Below are 24,147 nucleotides of genomic sequence, written 5' to 3'. Positions count from 1 at the left end.
CCAACTTCAAACTAATTACCTTGAAGTCACAAATTACTTCCTTGAAGCATTCAGATTAACAGGAAAAAACAGCATTATTTACTTCAAGTTCTTTGATGAAATTTGGGGGAGGTGGAAAAAGTAATGAGCGGAAGACTGCAAGCATTTCAAATATTTTGAGGTATTTGTTCCAGGGAAAAGAATATTTAAAAATTCACCTTCCAAAAATGATTTCATAGGAATCATATCCCAGGCCTCCTTTGAAACAGGCTTTTCCTCTACAGTAGTAAGCTGTGTGAATTTAGGGGAAAGATATTTAATGGCTCTTGAATAGGTTATAAAACATGAAATTAGTGATTCAGAATAAAATTAAAAGTAACTACCTTTGATTGAGGACATTCCTTAGAAAACTCTGAGATGTCAAGAAGACCTATAACCAAATAAACACAAATATGTAAATATTTACTGCAATTTATAAAGAATTAATAAGGAAGATGGCCATAACAGGTAACTTTCTTAATGGCTATTAAATGTTGTTTTAATGGATTTTTACTTAGTTGTATTTTAGACAACTAAGGAATATGACAGAAATATAATGGACAAAATTAAAGCACAGTTATATTTATACTTAAAATTATACAAAAAAAAGTGATCTGAATGGATATAACTTAATAGGAAAGGCACATATATCAAAGTGAGGTTTTTAACTAATGGGAAGAAAACTGTAGTCACAGGAAGAAATCACGACTATGAGGGAACATTTCACTTACTGAGGCTATGGCTGAATAGATCAACACATATCTCTAATGAAATATTTCAGAGGCATTCGAACAATACCCTAAGAGCTCTGTTCATGTTCTCCATATAATGATCTAATTGTTGCAACACTCATCAGTCATAGAACTTCAAAGAGATGAATGATTTATGTACTAAATTTTTCAAAATTGGTCAATTTGGGTATTCACATACAGGATGATATTGCATAAAGATTCTCCTCAAGAGACACATGCATGCAATTATTTAGACATTTAGACTTCATTTCCTTTTTATAGGATGCATGCCTTTTCGGTAAATACTTTTCAGGAGATATATAAGCCTAAACTACAAAAAGAGAGAGGATACAAGAGAATGAATATATCTCAAAATTAATTGTGTATGTATATGTGTGTGTATACCAACAACTACAAAATTAGTTAATTAAAAATCTCTTTGTGAGATATGATAGTCAAACAAAGACAAGCTAGGTTATCACAGAAGAATTACAAAGTACTAATTTGCTACATCTCACATCGGTGTTTAATATTAGACATGCATGCAATAAAAGACTCAATAAATAAACATCTCAGAGCGATATTTAATATTAGACATGTATGCAATGTGTCCTTTTTTCTCAATTATCCTATTTGGTGTACCATGGGATAGTCAAGTAGGATTTCATCAGTTAACAATCTTATAAGGAAGTTAGCTATCATCTCAAAAGCAGATCGTGAATCTACATTAAAATTAGTCTCAACTTAATCCTTAACATCAATGTCACCTATATTTCAATGCCTCAAATTTACAGAAAAAAATACGTGTTTTAGTTTATCCCATGACTCTCACTCTCAGTTCCAATAACAATATTTTGATTTGAACCAACATATATCAAAGATTTCTGAGATGGTATATTTATAATTCATATTATTAACTCTATATTTGCATGTTACTTCTTTTTTCCTGTATTGGTTAGTTTTTTGTTTTGGTTTGGGTTTTGTTTTGTTTTGTTTTTGGTCAACTTAACACAAGCTTGAGTCACTGAGAAGAGGGCACCTCAGTTGAGAAAATGCTCCTTTCAGATTTGCCTACAGCCAAGGCTTTGGGGAAGTTTCTTCACTGGTGACTGATGTAGAACACCACAGATCACTGTAGGTAGTGCCACCTCTGGGGTATGTAGTAAAGCAAACTGAGCATGCAGAAGGAGCAAGCCAATAAGCATCTTTCCTTCATGATTCTTATTTCAGTTCCTGCCTTCAGGTGCCAGTTTTGGCATCCCTCGATGGACTGAGAGCAGGGATACATAAGCCAAGTAAGCCATTTCCTCCTCAAGGTGCTTTTGTTCATGGTGTTTTATCACAACAAAAAAAAAAAGCAAACTAAGACCCTTGCCATCTTTAGCTCCACTGTGCAACCTTCATTCTAGCACTTCTTTCCCTTTTGCATTCTTTTAGTAAATTGATTCTGCAAGTTCCTTTCCTTTTTGTTTAGTGATGATATAACTGTAGAAATTATATTCTCAAACATGTAGACAGATATGGAATTGGTAATCAAGACATCTCATGATATTGCATTTTCTCTATGGCATTTCTATGTCCATTCTCCCCATGAGAAATATTCTAAGAAATAATAACAAAAAATAGGTTTTCCTTAGATGTTGTCAATCAAAGGCTCTTTCTAGATTTCTTCAAGGAGAAGTCTACATGCTTGCTGCTTGCTGTGTTTGGAACACTAACTACACCACTAGGCAATTTTCTAGAAATAAAGACACCCAGAAAAGTTAAACTAAAATTATTTTTGAACATTGTCCTTAACAGGTTGACCATGAAACATTAAGAAACTCTGATCCATAAGGAGTCTCTTTCAAAATCCATTTACAACTTAACACTACAAAACCCAGTATCTATTTGGTGGAATTTTCCTACCATGCCTCGCAATTTGAATTAGCATCATAAACCATGACCTTTGAATGCTCTTTGGATCTATTGGTGGCACTTTTGATCAACCTATAACTGAAGCCCCATGTTTTTCCTTTCCTTGATGCTATTTTTGGCCCATATGGTATTATGCTGGGAGTTAAGAACACTTTACACTGACATTAAATAATGTATACAGCTGAGAAAGATATTGGTTGTACACAAAATATAGCACTGAAGAAGGATCTAAATATACCAAGTCTTTATACATCCCCCAAAGTGAGGAACCAACACTATGAAAACACATTTTTCAGTTTCTTATACACAATTCTGTATTTTCACATAAGCAATCCCCTACCCATTATTTTGATATGAATTTCATGCCCTTCCCTACACGCTACCTTTTGTCATTTCCTTCATTGCCTCTCTATCCTTTCCACCTTTTTCATCTATCCCCATTCTTCCCCACTTCTGCTTACTTCTCAACCTTCCATAGGGGCAAAAAGACCTGATGGGCAACTCCTACCCCTCCCACACACTTCTTTTAGATTGCCTTAATTACTTCTTTTTTGACATGCAAATTACAGCAAGTTAATATTTCCTCTTACTTAGTGATAAATAAGTAAATAAACCCTTTCCTGTTCAAGGTGCTTCTGATCATGATGTCTATCACAATAGAGACCTTGGAGTATATGTAACTCCTTGTGTTTCAAACAAATATTCTGTTAAAGCACTTTTTATTGCAAGATTACTCACCTTTTTCCTGACATGCCACCATATTTTCTCCTCTTTGATATTCAGCCATTGATAAATACTCAACATCCTGTGTTTGGATTTGTTGAAAAATATTCTGTTTTTTAAAAAGCATCAGTTATCAGTTACAAAACATTTTCTTGTCACTTTCCAGTAAAACCTCAGTTTTCTATTTAAAAATTAATCAAATTTAATTTAAGGGGGCACAGAGAGGGGAAATTTTTCAAGGAAATGATGCATAGATCAGAACAAATACAGTATATATGTTCACAATTTTTAAATTTTAATTTAAAAATAAAACATTTAAAATAAATACTCAGAGGAAGGATAGCAGCATACCAAGAAGAGACTTGATACCCTATGAGCATATACAGGGGGAGGAAGTCCCCCTCAGACACAGTCATAGGGGAGGGGAGTAAGGGGAAAATGGGAGGGAGGGAGGAATGGGAGGATACAAGGGATGGGATAACCATTGAGATGTAATATGAATAAATTAATAAAATAAAATTTTAAAAAATATTACAAACAACAAAAATGACTCAGCATGTTTATATATACATATACACACATATATACATTTGTATACAGACATATACACGTACATGTACGTGTGTATATGTACATGTGTATATGTAATAATAAATAAATGAAAAAAGGCTATCAACTTGAGAATGGGGAGTTATGAGAGGGGTTTGGGTTTTTTTCCTTTTTTATTTCTTTTATTTAATTGATTTATTCAGATTACATCTCAATTGTTAGCCCCCCCCCCCACTTGTATCCTCCTGTTCCTCCTTCCCTCTCTATTTCACTCTATTCCCCTCCTCTAGGTATGTGACAGAAGGGGACGCCCTCCCCCACCATATGGTCACAGCCTATCAAGTCTGTGAGAGGGGTTTAAAGGAGGATAGCTAGGAAAGGCTGGAGGGAGGAAAGGGAAGATAGAAAGTGATGTAATTCTATTTCAATTAAAAACATATTCCCAAAAGTTTATATAGAGAGCCATCAAACAAAGCTTCTAAAGCTGGTAAACACATTCATAAAAGCCCTAGGATACAAAACTAACATGCAAAAACCATGCCTTCCAATGATAAGCCAAGCAAGAAAGAAATCACAGAAATAGTTTCAGTCACAATTGTCTTTAAACAAATATTGTAATTACTCTAACTAATGAAGTGCACAAGTGTATAATGAAAACTTTAAGATATTGAAGAAGATACCAGAAGATGGGAAGACCTTTTTGCTGTGTTTATTTTGTTTTCCTTTGCATATTGTTTGGGTTTTGGTTTGTTTGGTTTTGGTTTTTGTCAACTTGACAAAAGCAGTAATGGGAACCTCAATTAAAGAACTTCCATCATCAAGTTGGCCTTAGGAGCATGTCTATGGGCATTTTCTTAAATGATGATTAATATGGAAGGGCCCAGATTACCATGGGCAGTGACACCCTTGATCAGGTGGCACTGGTTTGTGTAAGAAAGCAAGCTGAGTAAGCCATGGAGAACAAGCCAGTTCCTCCTGGATTCCTGCTTCAATTCCCACCTCTAGGTCCCTATTTCAGCACCTGGCTCAGCTTCCCTTGATGATTAACACTAATCTGTTATATGTAATAATCTCTTTCCTCCCCCTAGTTGATTTTTTCAAAACAACAACAACAACAACAAAAACTAGAACATCTCATATTCCCGTGTACAAACGTGTGTGTGTGTGTGTATGTGTATGAGAGAGAGAGAGAGAGAGTCTGAATATCTGGCATTGACTCTTGAAACTTTGTAGCCCAACCCCTGTGATATACTTCCTCCAACAAGCTCACACTTCCTAATCTCCAAGAGTTATGACGCTACAAGCCTATGAGGGCTAGGGAGTAGAGTGTGGACACTGGAATGAAAGAGACTGCCATGGGCTCCTGTCTTTGGATGCTTTATCACTGCTGCTTAGAGATCGGGGTGTAAAGCTCTCAGCTACTGCTCCAGCACATGCCTGTCTGCTTCCCGCTATGATGATCATGGACTTAACCCTCTGAAACTCGAATCAAGGCTCCAATTAAATGCTTTCCTTCCTTCCATGAAAGTTTTTTTGGTCATCATGTCTCTTCACAGCAATAGAACAGTAACTAAGGTGGAGTCTGGCAGGTGGATTTTCATCATGGAAGGCTGGGTATCCAAGAGCATGTAAGAAACTCCAAGGGGACTTGATTGCCTATGACCATATAGAGGGAGAGGAGGTCCCCCTTGGTCATAGATCTAGGGGAGGGAATAGGGTGAAAGTGGGAGGGAGGGAGGAACGAGAGAGGATACAAGTGATGGGATAACAATTGAGTTATAATCTGAATAAATTAATAAAATAAAAAATAAAAAAAATAAAAAAAGAAACTCCAAGGGTCCAGAAAAACCTCTTCAATTCAGATTGTATTAGGAGATAGTTGCCCTGAAGTGTGTGCGTCTGTGTGTGTGTGTGTGTGTGTGTGTGTGTGTGTGTGTGTGTAGACACAGAAATGCAGAGAGATTCAAGTAATGTCAATTGTTAACTCCTGTTCTTTTTCTGCATGTCCTTCTATATTCAGAAATACTTTCTCTGAGTTCTTATTTCTGTTCATGCTATCATTCCAGCCATAAATTTAAATAAGATGCATCATTCTTTTCCCACCTCTGTCTCTTCAGGGTGTACTATCAGAGTGTGCCACCACATCTGAATACACCAATTTTCTCTATCTTGGCATCAAATGTGCTCATTATACAAAGAATTGGGTTGCTGGTCCTAGATTTTTCATATGTGTAATTGCCTAGTTCTTAGCTGATATTCAGTAACTGAAATTATTCAAGGTCATACAATTAAAATTGCTTTTGTGAGGCCTGAAACCAATATATTCAAGCAGTGTATATTTTTCAATAGTTTTCTCCAATCTAAACACTGACATGAAATTCTCAAAGCATCTTACACCAAATTTGGTTATGACACATTCTGGTGTCCAGTAAAGTCACTGGGTGACATTTTTAATATATCTTCTGACTCCCTTTATTAGAATAAGATGAGTTTGAAGGTTATTGATTGGAGCTTAGCACCATTGGCTCTAACAGATGATACAGTCCCTTTATAGGTAGTGGTGCTGATTGTGTATACCTGTGTTATCTCCCACACCACAGATGCTGCTGGGGACCAAAATGAGTGAGACTTACACATTGATCATCCTGACTGGTTGTATGAAACCTCAATTGTTTAGTTACTTGGAATGGCAGCCATCTCTAATACATCAAATTGGGGGATGATCCCCCTGAAATTATTCAGACTTTAGAGTGCTTAGTTATCAGCTTCAAATTCAATCCATTCTTTAAGTAGGTATGTATGTTATAAGAATGGGAAACGACAGAAAAATTAAAATTTTTGAGATATACCCAAAGGTTAGGTTTAGCTGTAAGTTTCTTTCAAATTCAAAAACCATTCTGTAATCCAGAACTAAGCAAATGGCATTAACACTAAACATTAACTCACAATCTATTGATTCTGGGAGCAGTTTGAAAAATAACTTTCTCTGGCTCATTTTACATCATTTTACAATGAGAAACATCAAGTTTGTAATTCAAATTTAAATACTTAAATACCAGTGGTGAATTCTTTTCAAAGCCATCTTGACTATTTGCTTCTTCCTCTGATGTCAAGTTTACATCTGGTTCCCCTGACAAGTTCATATATGTAATTAAAATAAGCAAGAAAAAAACTTAAGTAACATGATAATAACTATTTCATATATAAAAAAGAAATAAACATTAGCAATAACACCAGTCAAATTTTTAATTTTCCAATTAGAATCTTTAAGTAGGTTTACTCTTCAACAGAATTACTTATTTAACTGTCAAAACCTTATATGCACTAGTTAGACAGCAGTCAAGTATGTTGTATATACAACACACACACACACACACACACACACACACACACACACACACATCTCCAAAAGTCTGTACCAATCGCTCCATTAATATATATATAGATGGTTTAAGGATAAGGTGACAGAATGATGTCATTACCACTATAGAAACACCAAGAGATTTGGGTGGAAGTTATATTATGAAACCATACATAATTGTAAGAGTCTTAAACATTGATATTTTCAATTAGTCCATGTTATCATCTGATGTGAACATGGAGCACTAAATGTGGCAGAGGTGCCCATGTGCGGGAATCCTTGAGTACGTGCATGGAAATGATTTGCAACAGAGCAAATACCAAGTCGAAGCAGACCCAAACTGAGTGGAAGTTTCCAGAAAAAAAAATTGGACTATAATATTATCACTGCCCAGGAAAGAATAAATCTCATTCAGTGAGTAAATTTATAAGCATTGTTCCCTAGAGAGTTAGATGTTTTTCAGTACTTGGCAAAGGGTGTGGAGCAAGATGTGAAATGAATGTGCTATGCTATGTAAGATGGCTTCGCTGGGCTTGTCCTTTTCCTACCACATCTTCTGACAGTGAAGGAACCTGCACGTGTGATGAGGCACGAGAGATAAAACAACTAACTCAGGTTGCTTCTCCAAACTAGTTCCTTCGCCTCGTAAGTGTCTTCTGTAAAATCTATGTCAACAGTAACACTTGTGTAACTTAAAACAAATTCTGCCACCTAATCTTGAAGAAAAAAGAAACAGGAGTAAGAAGTCTGTGGGGATTTCAAATATTTAGAGTATTTCTTTCCAGAGTAACAAGTATGGCAGAACTTACCCAGTTGTGCTATCCGTGCTTCCTCCATCACTACTGCTTTGTCTGGAACAGAATGCTTCTTTTCGTGGGTAGGCTGTAAGGGGTTTGAAGGAACAATTGAACAATAATTGTATATTTCATTTAACGTGATGTAAAATATTCAAAGTAAACACAAAAAGGTTATTACCATCAACCGTGGATATTCCTTTGCAGATTCTAAAAAGCCAAAGATATAATCAATGGTACATAAATAAGTCGATCAACTACACATTCATGCAGAGTTAGTACAGAACTCAGTCCCCTTGGCTACCTTTGTAAATGGCAACTTTATGTTAGGGCTTTGCAGGTTTTGAGTTCGCTTATTTTGCTTTTGGGTCTAGTTGGGATCATAAGATGGAAAATGCATATACTAAAGAAAAAACGAAATCCAGTTTTAGTTAAACTTGCTCAGATTTTCAAAATGAGATTATTATGTAACATATACAGCAGAAATATAAAAGGCACATATAACAATGTGAATATGCTAAAAATGAAGAGAAAAGAAATCCCTAATCAAGGAAGCAAATCATGACCCTGGGCTCATATTAACTGTCAAAGCTACTGTAGAATAAAACAGTCTATAATTTAAAAGACTTCTGAGCCATGCTGGCTTTTTGTTTTGTTTTCTGTTGTTCGTTTGTTTGTTTCAACAATACAAACTAGAGTCACCTGGAAAGAGGGAATGTAAATTGCTGAATTGCCTCCATAAGACTGGACTATGGGCATGTCTGTTGTGCATTTTCATAATTGGATGTTAGTGTGGGAGGTCCCAGCCCACTGTGGGTGGTGCTACCCCTGGGCCGATGGTCTTGCGTTGTATAAGAAGGCAAGCTGAATGTTCCACGAGGAACAACCCAGTAAGCAGTGTGTTCCTCCATGACCCTTGCTTCCATTGCTGCGTCCAGGTGGTTTAGACTACCTGCTGCTTCCAGTAACATATGTGGGAGCACAACAGTGTAGTCTGGTTTGAATGAGAATATACTTAAGGCATCTAAAGTATGTTCTTCCAAGTCTCCTCAGCATGAACTTTCACGCCTCCTAGGCAGCATCTCAATTATCTAGACACACGTTCACGTAACAAACCACCTGTAGGTCTTGTTTCAATGTTATCCTAGTTAATAGATTATTATGGCCACTTCTTTCATCTTTGTTCACATTTATCGATGATTGGCTTTGGTTAGTAGCATACATCAGCCTCTGTTCATATATGAGAATCACTCCAAAAGGCTTTTTCATAAGATGTACCTCCTACCTGTTGCCTGTCTGTTTGTCTTTTCTCTTTTGGGGTTTGCTGAGACAGATACATTGCCAGATATTGGAAGATCCTCGTAGATTCTCTGTTATAATAAGTAGGGATTGTGAGTTATGCCAAGTCCTCCCGACCAAATTCACGAAGGTACTAAGTTTCATATTTTAAAATCACATAGATTTGAATATAAAGGAAACATGAATTGAAAACTAAAATGTTTGGAAATAGAACCTCATATGTGCTTTTCAGATCCATTCTAACTTTTATCTTCATGTGCTCATTGACTATGTAAGCAGAATGAAAGGCCAAAGGAAAAGGCAAGTAGACAATAACAGATGATTTACACATTTCAGTCAGAATTTACATCTGCATATAAAATTCTACTTTGCATTCCCCCACAAAAATAAGAGAATTTTTTCAAGAAAATACATATATTTAAACAATGTATCATAAATGCCCTTGACATAATACAACATTGAATATTCAGGGGTTTAGGATCAGATATAATATGTGTCATAAACTGCTGTTGGCACAATCAGAACTGGTCATAAATTTGAAGTTTCTTCAGTTAAATAAAGGATAAGAGTCTGTTTTTAATTGCTTACAGGTTGGAAAAATTGGGAAGCAGAGACAAGATGATGCATTTGAAGGCACAACTGTGAGACAGGAATGGATAAAATGATTTTTTTAAGCTATTAGTAGCTGGGCATGGTGGCCCACGCCTGTAATCCCAACACTCGGGAGGTGAAGGTAGGCAGATCACTGTGAGTTCAAGGGCAGCCTGGTCTACAAAGTGAGTCTAGGACAGCCAAGGTCTCAGAAAGAAAGAAAGAAAGAAAGAAAGAAAGAAAGAAAGAAAGAAAGAAAGAAAGAAAGAAAGAAAGCTACTAGTAGAGAAATGAGCAAGGTATAGAAATATGAAATAAAACTAGCTAAGACTTTCTCTACAAAGAAGCCCAGATGTTCTCCAAACATGCCAAAGGTGTGTTTGGTGAGGTGGGCCTCACCACAGGAAAGATTCTCCAAGAACTCCTATCACCCATCACCACAAAATTCAGAAAGCGAGACTGTTCACATTGCTAAAACCCTAAACAGAAGGTGGTAACTCAGCCCTTGTAGATGGGAAAATGATGTGCAACTGATTAATGAAAATGAAATTTAATTCAGACACAAAGAAAAGGTCATGAAGTTTGAAAAAATACATTTATTTGGAAATTATTACATTAAGTGAAGTGGCCCACACTCAAAAAGACAGATGCCAAATATGCATTCCTAAGCAGATCCCAGCTTCTAATTTTAAAGAAGGGGAATGAAAAAAAAAAGTAATAAAATATATGAGAAATGAAAGAGGGAGGGAGAACTGTTGAAGATGAAAGGATCTGATGTGAAAGGAGAAAGGCCCGCCTACACTGTGTATGAAAACACCATAACAAAATCTCTTTGAATACTAATCTAAAAATATTTAACTAAAAAAAATTGCAAAAGAAAATTCTTTCTGTTACGGCTGACTAACATTGCACAAGTACTAAATGTGCATGCACAACCAATGAAGGAGAACTCCCAACAAGATGACAATGAGTTTTGAAGTGACTGACTTGCACAGCTCCCTTAGTTGCACACCTCTGTGTACATACAATAAAGTGATTACTGTGAGGTTCATCCCACTCCCTGCTTTCTGGATATGCCAGGTAAAAGCCAACTAAAGAAAAAACATGATATACTCTCCTCCTGCCCAGCCAGTCATCTTGATTAGATTCTACTTGGTTGGTATGTCTTCGGCCTTAAAAGCTACTTCTCACTCAGAAAAGACTTCTCTAAATTTAAAATTGCACTACCACCCACAACCCCATCCTGAATATAAACTTTTTTAATGCTATGTAGATTACCATCATTTTCCTCATATAATTCCCATTTAAATATGCTTGCTGGGTACGTTTAGGTTATTTGGTGTTTAAATATCTAGCTAGCATATTACTGACCCTCAATAACAAAAATTATTTGGTATTGTCTTAGTTAGTTACTATTGTGATGAAACACCATGACCAAAGCAACTTGAGAAGAAAAGAGTTTATTTGGCTTACATTTCCATATCAGTGTTCATCATCAAAGGAACTCAGGATAAAAGTTCAAAGGAGGGCAGGAATGTGGAGGGAGAAGCTGATACAGAGGTTTTGGAGGAGTGATGCTTACTGGCTTGCTGCTCATCACTTGCTTAACTTGCTTTCTTATAGAACACCAGCCTAGGGATAGCACCACTCACAATGGGCTGGGCCAATCAATCACTAGTTAAGAAAATGCCTTACAGCCTTGATCACATGAAGGCATCTTCTCAATTGGGGTTCCCTCTTTTCAAATAACTCTAGTTTGTGTGTCAAGTCAACATAAGACTAGCCAGCACAGGTCTCAACACTTAAAATGTTTTCAGTAATGCCTCAAGCACTATTCACAGCATTTCTGTTGCAAGGTATGATTCTAAATATTAGAACTATGTTTAATATTTTCTCACCTATGGAAACTCTCTACGTTATGTTGTTCAAATAGATTCTAAACCCCTACTAGAGAGAACAGATCACACTTTCAACATTTAGTGATTTGACCTTCATGCTGGGCTCATCACTGGTACCTTGTTAATTCTTTTAATACATGCCCAAACCCAAGCCTCAAAAATGAGCATTGTATTTATCAGGTAAAAAAGATATACAGACAGTATTTGTTATAATATCTCGATCCTAAAGGTAATAAACACAGGGAAAATAACATTTCATCTAAGAATAAATGTTAGTCATGTGTTCCATAAAATTGTAAAAATGTTCTTTAAAATTCCTTTAAGACTAAGTATTAACAGGCCGTAAACTTTAAACCCCTACCCAGATCTAGCCAATGGACAGGACATTCTCCACAGTTGAGTGGAGAGTGGGGTATGACTTTCACACGTACTCTGGTGCCTCATATTTGACCATGTCCCCTGGAGGGGGAGACCTGGTGGCACTCAGAGGAAGGATAGCAGGCTACCAAGAAGAGACTTGATACCCTATGAGCATATACAGGGGGAGGAAGTCCCCCTCAGGAACAGTCATAGGGGAGGGGAGTAAGGGGGAAATGGGAGGGAGGGAAGAATGGGAGGATACAAGGGATGGGATAACCATTGAGATGTAACAAGAATAAATTAATAAAAAAAGACTAAGTATTAAATTATGATCCATTAATTCTTGGTTTTCTGAACCATAATTTCCTATGGTCCATGCAACGTTCTTGAAAAACAAAAATCTTTATACCAGAAATTCTTATATTTACATACCAGTGACTGGATATCTCTCCTGTCATCAAATCTCCTGTAATCTTCATCTGATGTCACTTCTAATTCTGGCCCTACTAATAAATATATTTAGTTAAGCAAACTCTTAAGACATTTACACAAAACAATAGTCTTTATAGTGATAGATAGAGGTATTTTAACATGTGTGTTCCTAAGAATTGCATTTTTGGTTTTACTGATTAATTTGTATCCCCTTAACAGGTAGCAGAATGTGGCTTCCGGTCACCTAGGATTTGGATCAACTCTAGATTTTGACAGACTGTAGATGTAAAAAGCATTTTTGAGATTCATCCACACAATCAACCACTCAACATAAATGAGGAAGTCCTTGGAAATGAAAATCCAAAATATCACAGAAATGGACAAACGCATGGGGGTACACTCTCCTCTATTTCATGCTATTAACTTTTAAATAATCCACTAATTGTTTTCCAAACAAAATTGCCGTCATTCTTCACACTTCTGTCTTTGACAACCTGCTCCTTATATCCTTCATATGATATTTCTGTCTATTGATTGAACGGTTTTGTTCCATATTTTAATACTTAGTTTATCATATAGTATTGGGTTCTGACACTTTTGCTACATAAACAGATCATTATTTTTTTTGGTCTGTCTGAGTGTTTTATTGATGTTTTAATTTTTTTACCACTAGATGTGCAAATTATTTATCCACATGTTTATTCCATTTTATCTACTCTGGAGGGAACAATCCTTTAAGTCATTCCAGTGTAAACATCCTTTATTTTGATTTACTCAATAGTCGTTCATTGTGTTCTTACTAGGTTCCCACGTTGTATATAAAAGAATAATGGGTCTGTGGATGGTTTTTTCCTAAATGTAAAAATTGTGCCTCACATTTGACCATGTCCCCTGGAGGGGGAGACCTGGTGGCACTCAGAGGAAGGACAGCAAGTAGCCAAGAAGAGACTTGATACCCTATATATATAGGGGGACGTAATCCCCCTCAGGAACAGTCATAGGGAGGGGAATAATGGGAAAATGGGGGGAGGAATGGGAGGATACAAGGGATGGGATAAACATTGAGATGTAACAAGAATAAATTAATAAAAAAACTGTGTGATATATACAATATGAGGTTAGTCAGACATCAGTCAAAAAAGTGCAAGTACATGGAAGGCAGTAACAAGAGAGAAACCATGTGTTTAATAGGAATCTAAAAGAAAATTGTTAGACGGGATACCACCAGCAGTCTAGCCATTTCACAGGGAAGGGGAGACTGAGGGATGTGCTAAGAATGTTGTGTTGGACACAAGTCATGAAAGCCATCTCTGTAGTTTAAAGAAGGTTGGACATTTTCATTTCAAAACGTTAGCATGCTAGCATTTTCGATGAAGACAGATCACCAAGCTGGTTGTTCAGTGTGTGCATAAATGGAGGACAATATTTTTATAAGAAGCTACTGGAGCAAGAGAAACACTACCCAGACCATAACAGGTGGGATATTTATAGAAATACTTAAGTTATTAATTTATGAGTGTCTGGTTCAGGCCCTAAGTGAATAAGTGAATACGTAAGTGAATAAATGTATAAGTAGTTTTGTGTCCTTGGAGAAATGGACTTTATCATTTGAGAAAACTATGAACTGAATAATGTTTAAGTTGCTTGCATTTGCCATTTTATGGTGCACAGGTTTCTAGGATGAGGGTTCTAAGTTGGCATTTTGTTTTGAATGACCTGATCTTTTTAAATCTACTAAACTCATCAAGCAATAACATCACAGTAGGTTATTTGATCTTGAGTAAATTATGTTACTAGCATCTATGAAGCAGCTGTATAGGTGTGTGATGGTGTTGTGTAAAGGTTGGTGCCTCTACAGAGCAACTGAAGTCTCTCAAACACAGACTTGAGGTTAAGAGGAAAGGGAAGGCACAAGATATGTCATATCACATTGTAATAGCCCTGAATCCCATAATATATTAATGGCATGGAAATAATAATTATACAATATAAAGCACATCTATAATCTCATAATCCATACTTCCCAATTAAAATTTTTAAAAATGAACATTATTTATAGATGTAATTTATTACTATATTACTTATAAGGAAGGTCCTTGAAATTGTGATTTAATGGGAGACTCTTGATTTTCAGTTTGCTAAGTGAATTAACAGGGATATGGCAATTCACTCAGCCATCCAACTACAATTTTCAACTTGGAGAAAAACCTTGGACTTTCTCAATTACTCTCTATAAATCCCTAATGACTATAGTTATTCAATCAGGCAAACTTCATGGTATGACACATGAAAGATGAAATGCCTGATTTAAAAAGTACAGTTCTAATGCAATTTTCTGGCCCTGAGAATGCCTTTATTTTCAATTATCTATGTCAACAATGACCTCAGATATATTAGCTCAGTTTAATGGTTAGATTTATCTGGATTTTTTTAAGTAGGGATAAGAAGACTATGAGGTCATTTTAATGCCTCCTTTACCTGCTTCGATGGTGGGTTCACTGTTTGTTGCCCACGCTTCTTTGAAAACAGAGTCTTTCATTTCAGTAGGAGTCTGGATGGGTTTCCAAACAGAACATTTAGTAAATATTGCATACTTTACCCAATGGTGATCTTCATCATCCAGGATAAAGTGCAATAGTGATTACCATCAACTGAGCATGCTCCTCTTCAGACTCTAAAATGTCAAATGGACATCAGTCAATCATAAGTATCTGGAAGTCATCCACAGAGTCACCCCGAGTTATTTCCAAATTGAGTCCTCACATTTTCCTTTAGAATGTTTACCACAGGTTTGAGAGTTGGACAACTTTTGGTTTGTTGTCTTGTTCTTCTGATTGGGTCAGCAATATTGAAGAAATGTTGTGAATAAAAAAATAAGAAAACGGCTTTCAACAAATATTTTCAAAGAAGATTATGAATCCAGTGACTGTACCAGGAGCAGAACAGGCACAGGTAGCAATGTGGTCAGCATGCTGATGGATGCAGAGAGAAATGACATCTAACCAAAAAAGCAAATCATGACTCTGAGGACATTTCACTGTCAATGATACCTGTAGAGTGAGACGTTGTATATCTCACTAAAACACTGTCAGCATTTTCTATCTGTAGGGATAAGGTGAGGTTTTTGTTTTGTTTTGTTTTGGAGTTTGTTTGTGTGTTTGTTTGTTTGTTCCTCAATTTGTGCCATAAATTAAGAAGGACATACTAGTGGTAACTTCTCTAGTCATCTTTGATGTACTTTTAAAAAATAAAGTTTACAACATCCCCCTTTTCCGACCCTTGTGTTGTTGACTGTCACGACTGTATTTTTACATTTTAGTTTAGATATCCTAATGCTTCTTGACCCATCAATATAAAAAGTTACATGAATCACATGTACCGCATGATGTGCACAATTTCATTAAAGTCAGTGTCTCCAGAAGATTATTAAAGCCTAGCATGATGGCACACACTGTAATCCCTGCCCTCGGGAGCAGAGACAGGCAGATATCCATGAGTTCAAGGCCAGACTGGTCTACAAAGTGAGATCCAGGACAGCCAAGACTATTACACAGAGAAACAGTGTAGGCATATCACATTTGCACTCAAAGAACTTCCATGAAATAACCACATGATGTAAAATATTGTTTCTCTTACAACAAAATAATATTACCGTGTTCAAATTAATTTTCTTTGTCTACCTAACATCAATTCAACCTATTTCTCTGAAGCTCAAAAGTTACAAGGAATGATTGGCTGGCATTTCCTATGATCTACCATCTCTCTGTTTCCACCAACCTACACAACAACAATAAAACAGAGATGGTGCTGTTGTTTCCAGTGTTAATTGCTCAGATGCCGAGTGAAGTGAGTTTTCTGAAGTCTTCCTAGCATACCCTTCAAGTTCTTACAGTTCATGTCTCTCTTTTCTTCTCTAATTAGACAAACTTCCTTTGAAAATAATCTACAGATTTGAGTCTTTCAGATTTATAGTATTTTGTGGATTATTAGAACCACTTTCTTCCTCTTTATTTACCAAAAGTATCCAATAATTTCAAAAATAAAACTCTGGAACCATTCAGAACTCAATAGTGTTACACTCTATTTCTTTATCTGTTTGCTCCTCTTGCTAGAAACATGATCAGAAAAAAAAAAGCAAACCACAGTTTCCTTTTGTCCAGGTTTGTTTCTAAATGTCATTCAGTTGTTCAAATGTGTATTAAAAAGGTTTCTGTAATTTTTCTCTTCAGAATGTGGAGGGAGCCCCAATGTCTGCATCTCCTGAGCTTATGTTAGAGACACAGCGACCCAGGGACTCTGGGACACAATGTGCATTTGTAACATGGTCCTACAGGGCAAGCCTCAACATAAAACCAGAGACACTAAGTCACTTAGAAGAAAAAGTGGGGAAGGGCAAGCATTTTTAAAGCTTGAGAATTTCTAGTAAGTATGTAGACTTCTTCCCAATAACTTTCCCTGGCTTATCTTTCTAGGGTCTAAAGCTTCTCTCTTCCAGTCTCCCCAATAATAACAGCATGAGCAATCAGATACTACTTTTGGGCATTTGTTTTCATTGTGCGTTCCCTAGTCTTTCCATTAGTAAGCCTGTGCTTTTCTTCCAGATTCTATGATTTTTGTCATATACATTACTACCCCTACAAAGATATAGTACATTGCATGACATTAAACTTTTATGTGTATTTCTAACTACACATCATTTTATTTTTCAATGGTGCACAAAGCATGGCTTTGCTTGATGGGGTACATAAGGCCTTCAGTGATGAAAACAAGCATACATATTACTCTGCTTCTTAAGCATGTTTAGGTACTAGAAGCTCATTTTATGTTTCTACAACACTTATAATACGATTCCATGCTTTGGCTGAAGTAGTCTCAAAAGTCCCCCCTTTCTCATGCATATGAAACCTAATTTCCCATCACTCACGCCCTGTACCCACCTACTTTTCTTGTTCTTCCTTCTCCTTCTATCTTTTCCCTTAATATCAGAATTCTTTGGGTACTAGAAAACTATAATGTAACTCATAATCCAGATCTTTTAGTGATACTATCAATTTAGCTTGTTGCTAAAATTTGAAGTTATTCAACTTGACATTTAAGCTTATTTCTTACTAGATACTTAATAAGTAATATTTCAGTATCATGTGGCAATCGCCTGCTTTGTATCACAAAATTTTTTAATAAAACACTATTCCTACCTTTCATTTGTCCACTTATGTTATTTTTTTCCATTTGATATCCTGCACCAGGTAAATGACTAACATTTGTCTGTGGAATATGCTCCAGGATGCTCTGTTAAAATAAGTTTCAGTAACAAGTTAGATAAATATCTCCTAGTGGCCTTCTGAGAAAAAAAATATGATTTCTAACTTCAAAAGTAATTAAACTAGAAAATAAAGGTAGTACAGATAGTAAAACATTTGATGACAATGTCTTAAACATTTGATGAGAATGTTTTATATGCTTTTATATCAATTTAATCTTTTTCTACTATACTGCTGCTATGTAAACAGATTGTGGAAGGCCAGAAGAAACAGATGCATAGACACAATAGTGACTGGCCTGCATATTTCAATAAAATTTAACCTAATTCTACTTTGCATTCCCATAAAAAGAACTATTCTAAAAAACACATATTTAGAAAAATTTTATTTTTATAAAACTTGCTATAGTACAACATTTAGCATTTAGAACACTTCTCCAATTATAGAAATTGTCTTAAGATGCAGAAGACATTTTTCCACAAAGAGATTTTCCATAAAGAGAATTCATAACTTATCATGTGAGGTATAAACAAAACACTGAAGAAACTTTTTGGTATGTCTTATATAAAATATTTACTGGTTGGAAAATGCTTAAATAAATAATAAGTTAGAAATTTTTTATTTATGCTGTATTTAAACAATAGCATGAAAATAGCAGATGCAATATGCAACTCTTTCATAATGAAGAAAGTCCAAGAAACATAGCAAGCCTTACTAAGAACAAGAGCATAAAGCTGTGTGCATCTGTATAAATATAACAATAAAATTTAAAGAAGAGGAGTCATAAACATGATAGCAAGTATGAGGGGCACAGAAGGAGTTAGATGAGGTAGAAGGAGAGCTAAAAATGATATAAATGTTATAAACTCATGTAGGAAGTTGTAAAAACAATTTGAAATTTAAATTTAAAAAGTAACATATCTTTATTTGTAGATGATGTGCTTTTATCCATCATCTAAAGAACCCAAAATCTCAACAAGAAAACTTCTACAGCTGATAAGTACATTCTGCAAAGTCACAGGATACAAAATTAAAATATATAAAGAGCAACAGTCTTCCTATACATGGTAAACTGAGAAGCACACATGGGCTGGACCTAGGCCCCCTACATGTATGTAGCAGATGTACAGCTTGGTCACCATATGGGTCCCCTAACAATTGGAGCACGGGCTGTCTCTGGCTTTGCTGCCTGTGTTTGGGTCCCTCTCTCCTAGCTGGGCTGCCTTGTTCGGCCTCAGTGTGAGAGGATGCACTTAGTCCTGCTGTGACTTGATGTGCCAGGGTAGGTTGGTGGTCATGGGGGCTTCCTCTTCTCTGAGGTGAAAGAAAGAGGTGAGGGAAGGACAGGAGTATGAGGATGGGACTGGGAGGAGAACATGGAGGAGGCTGTGATCAGGATGTAAAGTGAATAAATTAATTAATGGAAAAAATTAATTCAGGAGTATAAAAATAAAATAAATTTCAAAAGAGCAAGGAAGGGATATAGGAGAGGGCTTTAAAAAAGAAAGTGGAAGGGGAAATATTATAATTTCAATAATAAAAAAATCAAAGAAATGATACCATTCACAACAGCATATATGTATTTGTGTGTGCATGTGTGCATGTGTGTGTGTGTGTGAGAGAGAGAGAGAGAGAGAGAGAGAGAGAGAGAGAGAGAGAGAGAGAGAGAGAAATAAGTTTAGCTGAGGAAGTAAAAGACTTCTACAATAAAAATTTCAAATTACTGAAAAATAAGATCTTCCATCTTCATGGATTTGTAGAATTAATGTGAAAATGACCATCATACCAAAAGCAATCTATAGATTTAACGTAAGCTCTGTCTGTATTCTAACACAATTCTTCACACACAAAAATTTAAAATGTGATCTTATTTCAGATGGAAGTATAAAAGATCCAGAATAGATCAAAATAATCTCATGCAAAAAATAGTAGAAGATAGCATCATCCCAGATTTTAAGTTCTACTATGGAGCTTTAAAGACAGACTCATTGATCAATGGAATAGAGTTGAGAACCAATACATAAGTCCATATTCCTATAATCACATGATTCTCAACAAAGAGATCAGCAATGCTATTAGAAAGAGATAGTATCTTCAATGAATGGCACTGGTCAAACTCAATAAATACATGTAGAAGGATGGAACTCAATCTTTCATCCTTCACAAAACTCAACTCCAGATGGATCACAGACCTCAAAATCAGACCTGATGTCCTGAAAAAAAAAAAACATATGGAAACCTACTAGTGTAGAAGCTTCCAGGTGGGTGGATAGATAGATGATTGATAAATAGATTATGATAGTGATAGAATTTTATTTGATAGATATGTAATAGATTGATAGGTGATAGAGATAGATGATAGAAAGGTAGATAGATAGATAGATAGATAGATAGATAGATAGATAGATAGATAGATAGATAAAAATGATATGTAGGTAGAAGATACACAGACAGACATATAGATGATAAATCGACAGACAGATAGATAGATGATAGCTGTAGCAAGGTCTGTCTATACCCCTATTAGACTCCAGAGATTAACTAATGAAAAGCCTAGGCCCAGGAATTTTCTATTTCTTTTTAATTTTTTGGCCAGTGCCTCCCCATAAATGCCAAACAATACCAGTATGATCTTTATTACCTTCCAGAACTTGAGAAAAAGGCCCTGGTACTAAAAACCCCATATACTTGAGTTACGGAGCAGAGAAATAAAACTGATACTGAGCCAGAAGCTTTATCCGTACTGGCTAGTTTCCATCTCTGTGGAAGGTGCTATGCATGCTTGTGGAGAAAATAAAACCTCATCGATTACACAACTGATAACCCTGAAAGCTACAATAATGGCTGGCCTGACAAGACTTAATACAATCATGGCACAAGCATTAAGAAAGTAACCAAACAGTTTCTGCTTGAATTTAAGTCCTTCTCCACAACATTAAACCCATACCTATAAGTATTGTCAGGTGAAGAACCCATGGGTAGACAAACCACAGGCCGTAGGGAGAGTCCACTATTAATGTGCTGCTAAATGGACATAGTAATTAAATTGACTTCAAATGACTTCCTGTTTCAGATCAATGCATCCCTTAAACCTCATCCAAGAAGCTCCTATTTGTGGTGTATAGTAATTAACACAGATTCACAACAGACCAAACTGCAGAGACTGCAGAATGCTCATCTCTAAAGAAAGTATTATATACCATACCCCTCCTTTTAAAGTTCAGGAGTTATCACAGAAGTAGTGGGTGACCACAAGGAAACAGTGTCTTCTGAGCACCATGAGGGAAGCTGCTCCTATGAACTCGTGGCACCCACTTGACTATACAAGCCCAAGACAGACCAATCTCAGCACAGAAAGCAAAGTTGGGCAGAGAATCCCACACTGTTTCTCTGTTTATAGCTCCTGAAGGTCTACCGCACTCCAGTGGATGACTACACATCCAAGAATATTTGGGTAGCACATTTTATTTGATGGGTTTTTTTCCTTTTTATTAATTTACTTATTTATTTACTTTATATCCTGGTTGTAGCCCCCTAGTTCCTCTCCTCCTAATCCTAACCTTCCTCCATCTTTCTCCATCCCCCCTCCCCTATTCTTCAGAAAAGGGGAGCCTCCAATCCTACCCACCCCAGCTCATCAAGTCATATCAGGGCTGAGTGTGTCCTCCTCCCCTGTGGCCTAGTAAGGCAGTCTTGGCAGGGGGGAGTGATCAAAAAGCAGACAACAGAGTCCATGTCAGAGACAGCCTCTGCTCCCCTTACTAGGGGACCCACATGAACCCTGAGTTAAGGAAGAATTAGAGTATACAATAAGTGATGTGAAATCTCAGGTAAAGATGATTCCTTGGGGGGGTCTAGAAAACGTACAGATGACAGATGCCTCAATGGTAACTCAATGGTAACTGCTGTTATCTAAAATGAAGATGCGCTAATTCCTAAGTACTGGCGGTAAGTGTTGTACTGCACAGAGAATTTGAAGATAAGTGGGTCAAAGTAATGAGACTTCTCTTGCTTTTCTATAGGCACTGACAACAGAGAGGTAACCAGACTTATTTGGCTGGCTTTAGAAGAAGAATCTCAAACTCTTTTCTCTGGCTCTATACACACAGAAGATGGGACTGCATTTTTTTTTTCAGAAAAAAAATTCAAAAACATAATAATCAACATTGATGTGAATCTGTGTAAAACAAATTTTAATGTGTGGTTTTCTAACTTAGCATAATTTAAAACTCTTGCTTCCAAACAATGTCAGTGCACACATGGACGCAGTGGGATAGTGGTTTTATTAGTGACTAGAAAAATCTCATTTATACAGTGGCATAAACATAAGTTGCTTTATAACATATACCCACCTATCTTTTCTTTTATTAATTTATTCTTGTTACATCTCAATGGTTATCCCATCCCTTGTATCCTCCCATTCCTCCCTCCCTCCCATTTTCCCCTTACTCCCTTCCCCTATGACTGCACCTGAGGGGGACTTCCTCCCCCTTTATATGCTCATAAGGTATCAAGTCTCTTCTTGGTAACCTGCTATCCTTCCTCTACCCGCCTATCTTTGTCTACACAGCTGCTCCAAGCTATTTATGCACCTACCTTCATTTTTCTTCCTTCTCTATTGAATGTAATAAATATATAATTAAAAAAGAAAAGGAGGATACACAAAGTTGGGTGGGTAGGGAATTGGGATAGATCTGAAAGGAGTTGGGTGAGAGGTGAAGAATATGATCAAAACACATTTTATAAAATTTTCAAACACCAAATATTTTTTCTCAAGTTTGGCTATAAATTATCATGGAGCTTAAGAATATTCTAAAGTTTGGGGATTTGTTGTTTTTGTTTTTATTTTGATGGTTTGTCTGTATAGCCCTGGATGTTCTGGAACTCATTATATTACATTTTATAACAAAGTAAAAATGTTTCAAATATTAAGAATTGAGTTATGACTTATTCACTCTATCAAGTAATCTAAAATATGGCTTCATGTGGCTCACGCTGTACTACTAAGCAAAGAAGATAGTTAAAGTTGAATAATTCACACCAATGGCTGAACGTCTTCACTTTCATCAGACACATCTTCTACAGACATCAATTCTAACTCTGGTTCTGTAAGCAAATAAAATTATTTGATTAAGTTACCTAGAATTAATATAAATCAATATTCTGTATAATAATAGGAGTGGATAAATTACCTAAAATAGCATTATATTGTTACTTTCTGATTAAGTATAGAGGGAGCTAAAAATGTCTAGTAATCTAAACTGTCAATCATTCACTCAAACATAAGCAGCAGAGGGCACCATGTTCAACACATAGGAACATCCTAAAATTTGCACATAAATTCGTCTTCTTTTCCAAAGAATCTAAATGAATTCAGCTTCCAGAAAGAAATTTCAAGTGCCCTAGTAACAAAGTCACCATGTGCATTAATTTCTACCTTATAATGCTACATTTTATCCTGATGTTACATTTTAAACAATCTGCTAATCATTTTGATCACAAAAGAACAGCTAAGTCATACTTTTTGTCTGTGATCACATGGTTTCTGACATGTGAAAATGTTTTTACACATTACCCAACAAATTTCTCCTTCCAAAGCTCAGACTAATGCATGAAGACTCTCCTGGTTATAGTTTTTCTTTGTCTTCTTCAGTTCATCAGTAACTTTGCTTTTTGATGGTTTTATTTATTTTTAATATATTTTATTAATTTATTCATAATACCTCTCAATTGTTATCTCATCCATTGTATTCTCCCATTCTTCCCTCCCTCCCATTTTCCCCTTACTCCCCCCTCGCCTATGACTGTGACTGAGAGGGACCTCATTCCCCTGTATATGCTCATAGGGTATCAAGTCTCTTCTTGGTAGCCTGTTATCCTTCCTTTGAGTGCCACCAGGCCTCCCCATCCAAGGGACGTGGTCAAATATGGGGCATCAGAGTTCGTGTGAAAGTCAGTCCCCACTCTTCAGTCAACTGTGGAGAATGTCCTGTCCATTGGCTAGATCTGGATAGGAGTTCAAAGTTTACTGCACATATTGTCCTTGGCTGGTGCCATAGTTTGAGCAGGACCCCTGGGCCCAGATCTGCCCATCTTAATATTCTACTTGTAGGTTTCTAGGGCCCTCTGGATCCTTCTATTTCCCCATTCTCCCTTGCTTCTCTCATCTAGAGTCCCAATAGGAAGTCTTCCCCTCTGTCCCACTTTCCTGGT

General features: G+C 36.3%; 1 protein-coding gene across 1 annotated transcript in view; it reads right to left on the bottom strand.

Moving 5' to 3' along the window:
* The window catches only part of LOC127209829 (ankyrin repeat domain-containing protein 36C-like), a 162,712-nt gene that overhangs the window by 105,308 nt on the left and 33,257 nt on the right, over positions 1-24,147 (bottom strand). Inside the window, exons 12-23 of the mRNA XM_051169471.1 lie at positions 22,976-23,034; positions 17,869-17,962; positions 15,319-15,347; positions 15,152-15,224; positions 12,674-12,744; positions 9,379-9,463; positions 8,275-8,303; positions 8,109-8,181; positions 6,995-7,068; positions 3,405-3,498; positions 363-391; positions 198-270 (exon numbers count right to left, since the gene is read on the bottom strand). Coding sequence (XP_051025428.1) covers positions 198-270; positions 363-391; positions 3,405-3,498; positions 6,995-7,068; positions 8,109-8,181; positions 8,275-8,303; positions 9,379-9,463; positions 12,674-12,744; positions 15,152-15,224; positions 15,319-15,347; positions 17,869-17,962; positions 22,976-23,034 — 783 coding nt within the window. The remainder of the gene's footprint in view (positions 1-197; positions 271-362; positions 392-3,404; positions 3,499-6,994; positions 7,069-8,108; positions 8,182-8,274; positions 8,304-9,378; positions 9,464-12,673; positions 12,745-15,151; positions 15,225-15,318; positions 15,348-17,868; positions 17,963-22,975; positions 23,035-24,147) is intronic.

Source organism: Acomys russatus, chromosome 27, assembly GCF_903995435.1.
Source record: "Acomys russatus chromosome 27, mAcoRus1.1, whole genome shotgun sequence".
Classification (NCBI taxonomy): domain Eukaryota; kingdom Metazoa; phylum Chordata; class Mammalia; order Rodentia; family Muridae; genus Acomys; species Acomys russatus.
The sequence above is the reverse complement of the archived record's forward strand: the minus strand, read 5'-3'. Positions and strand labels throughout refer to the sequence as shown.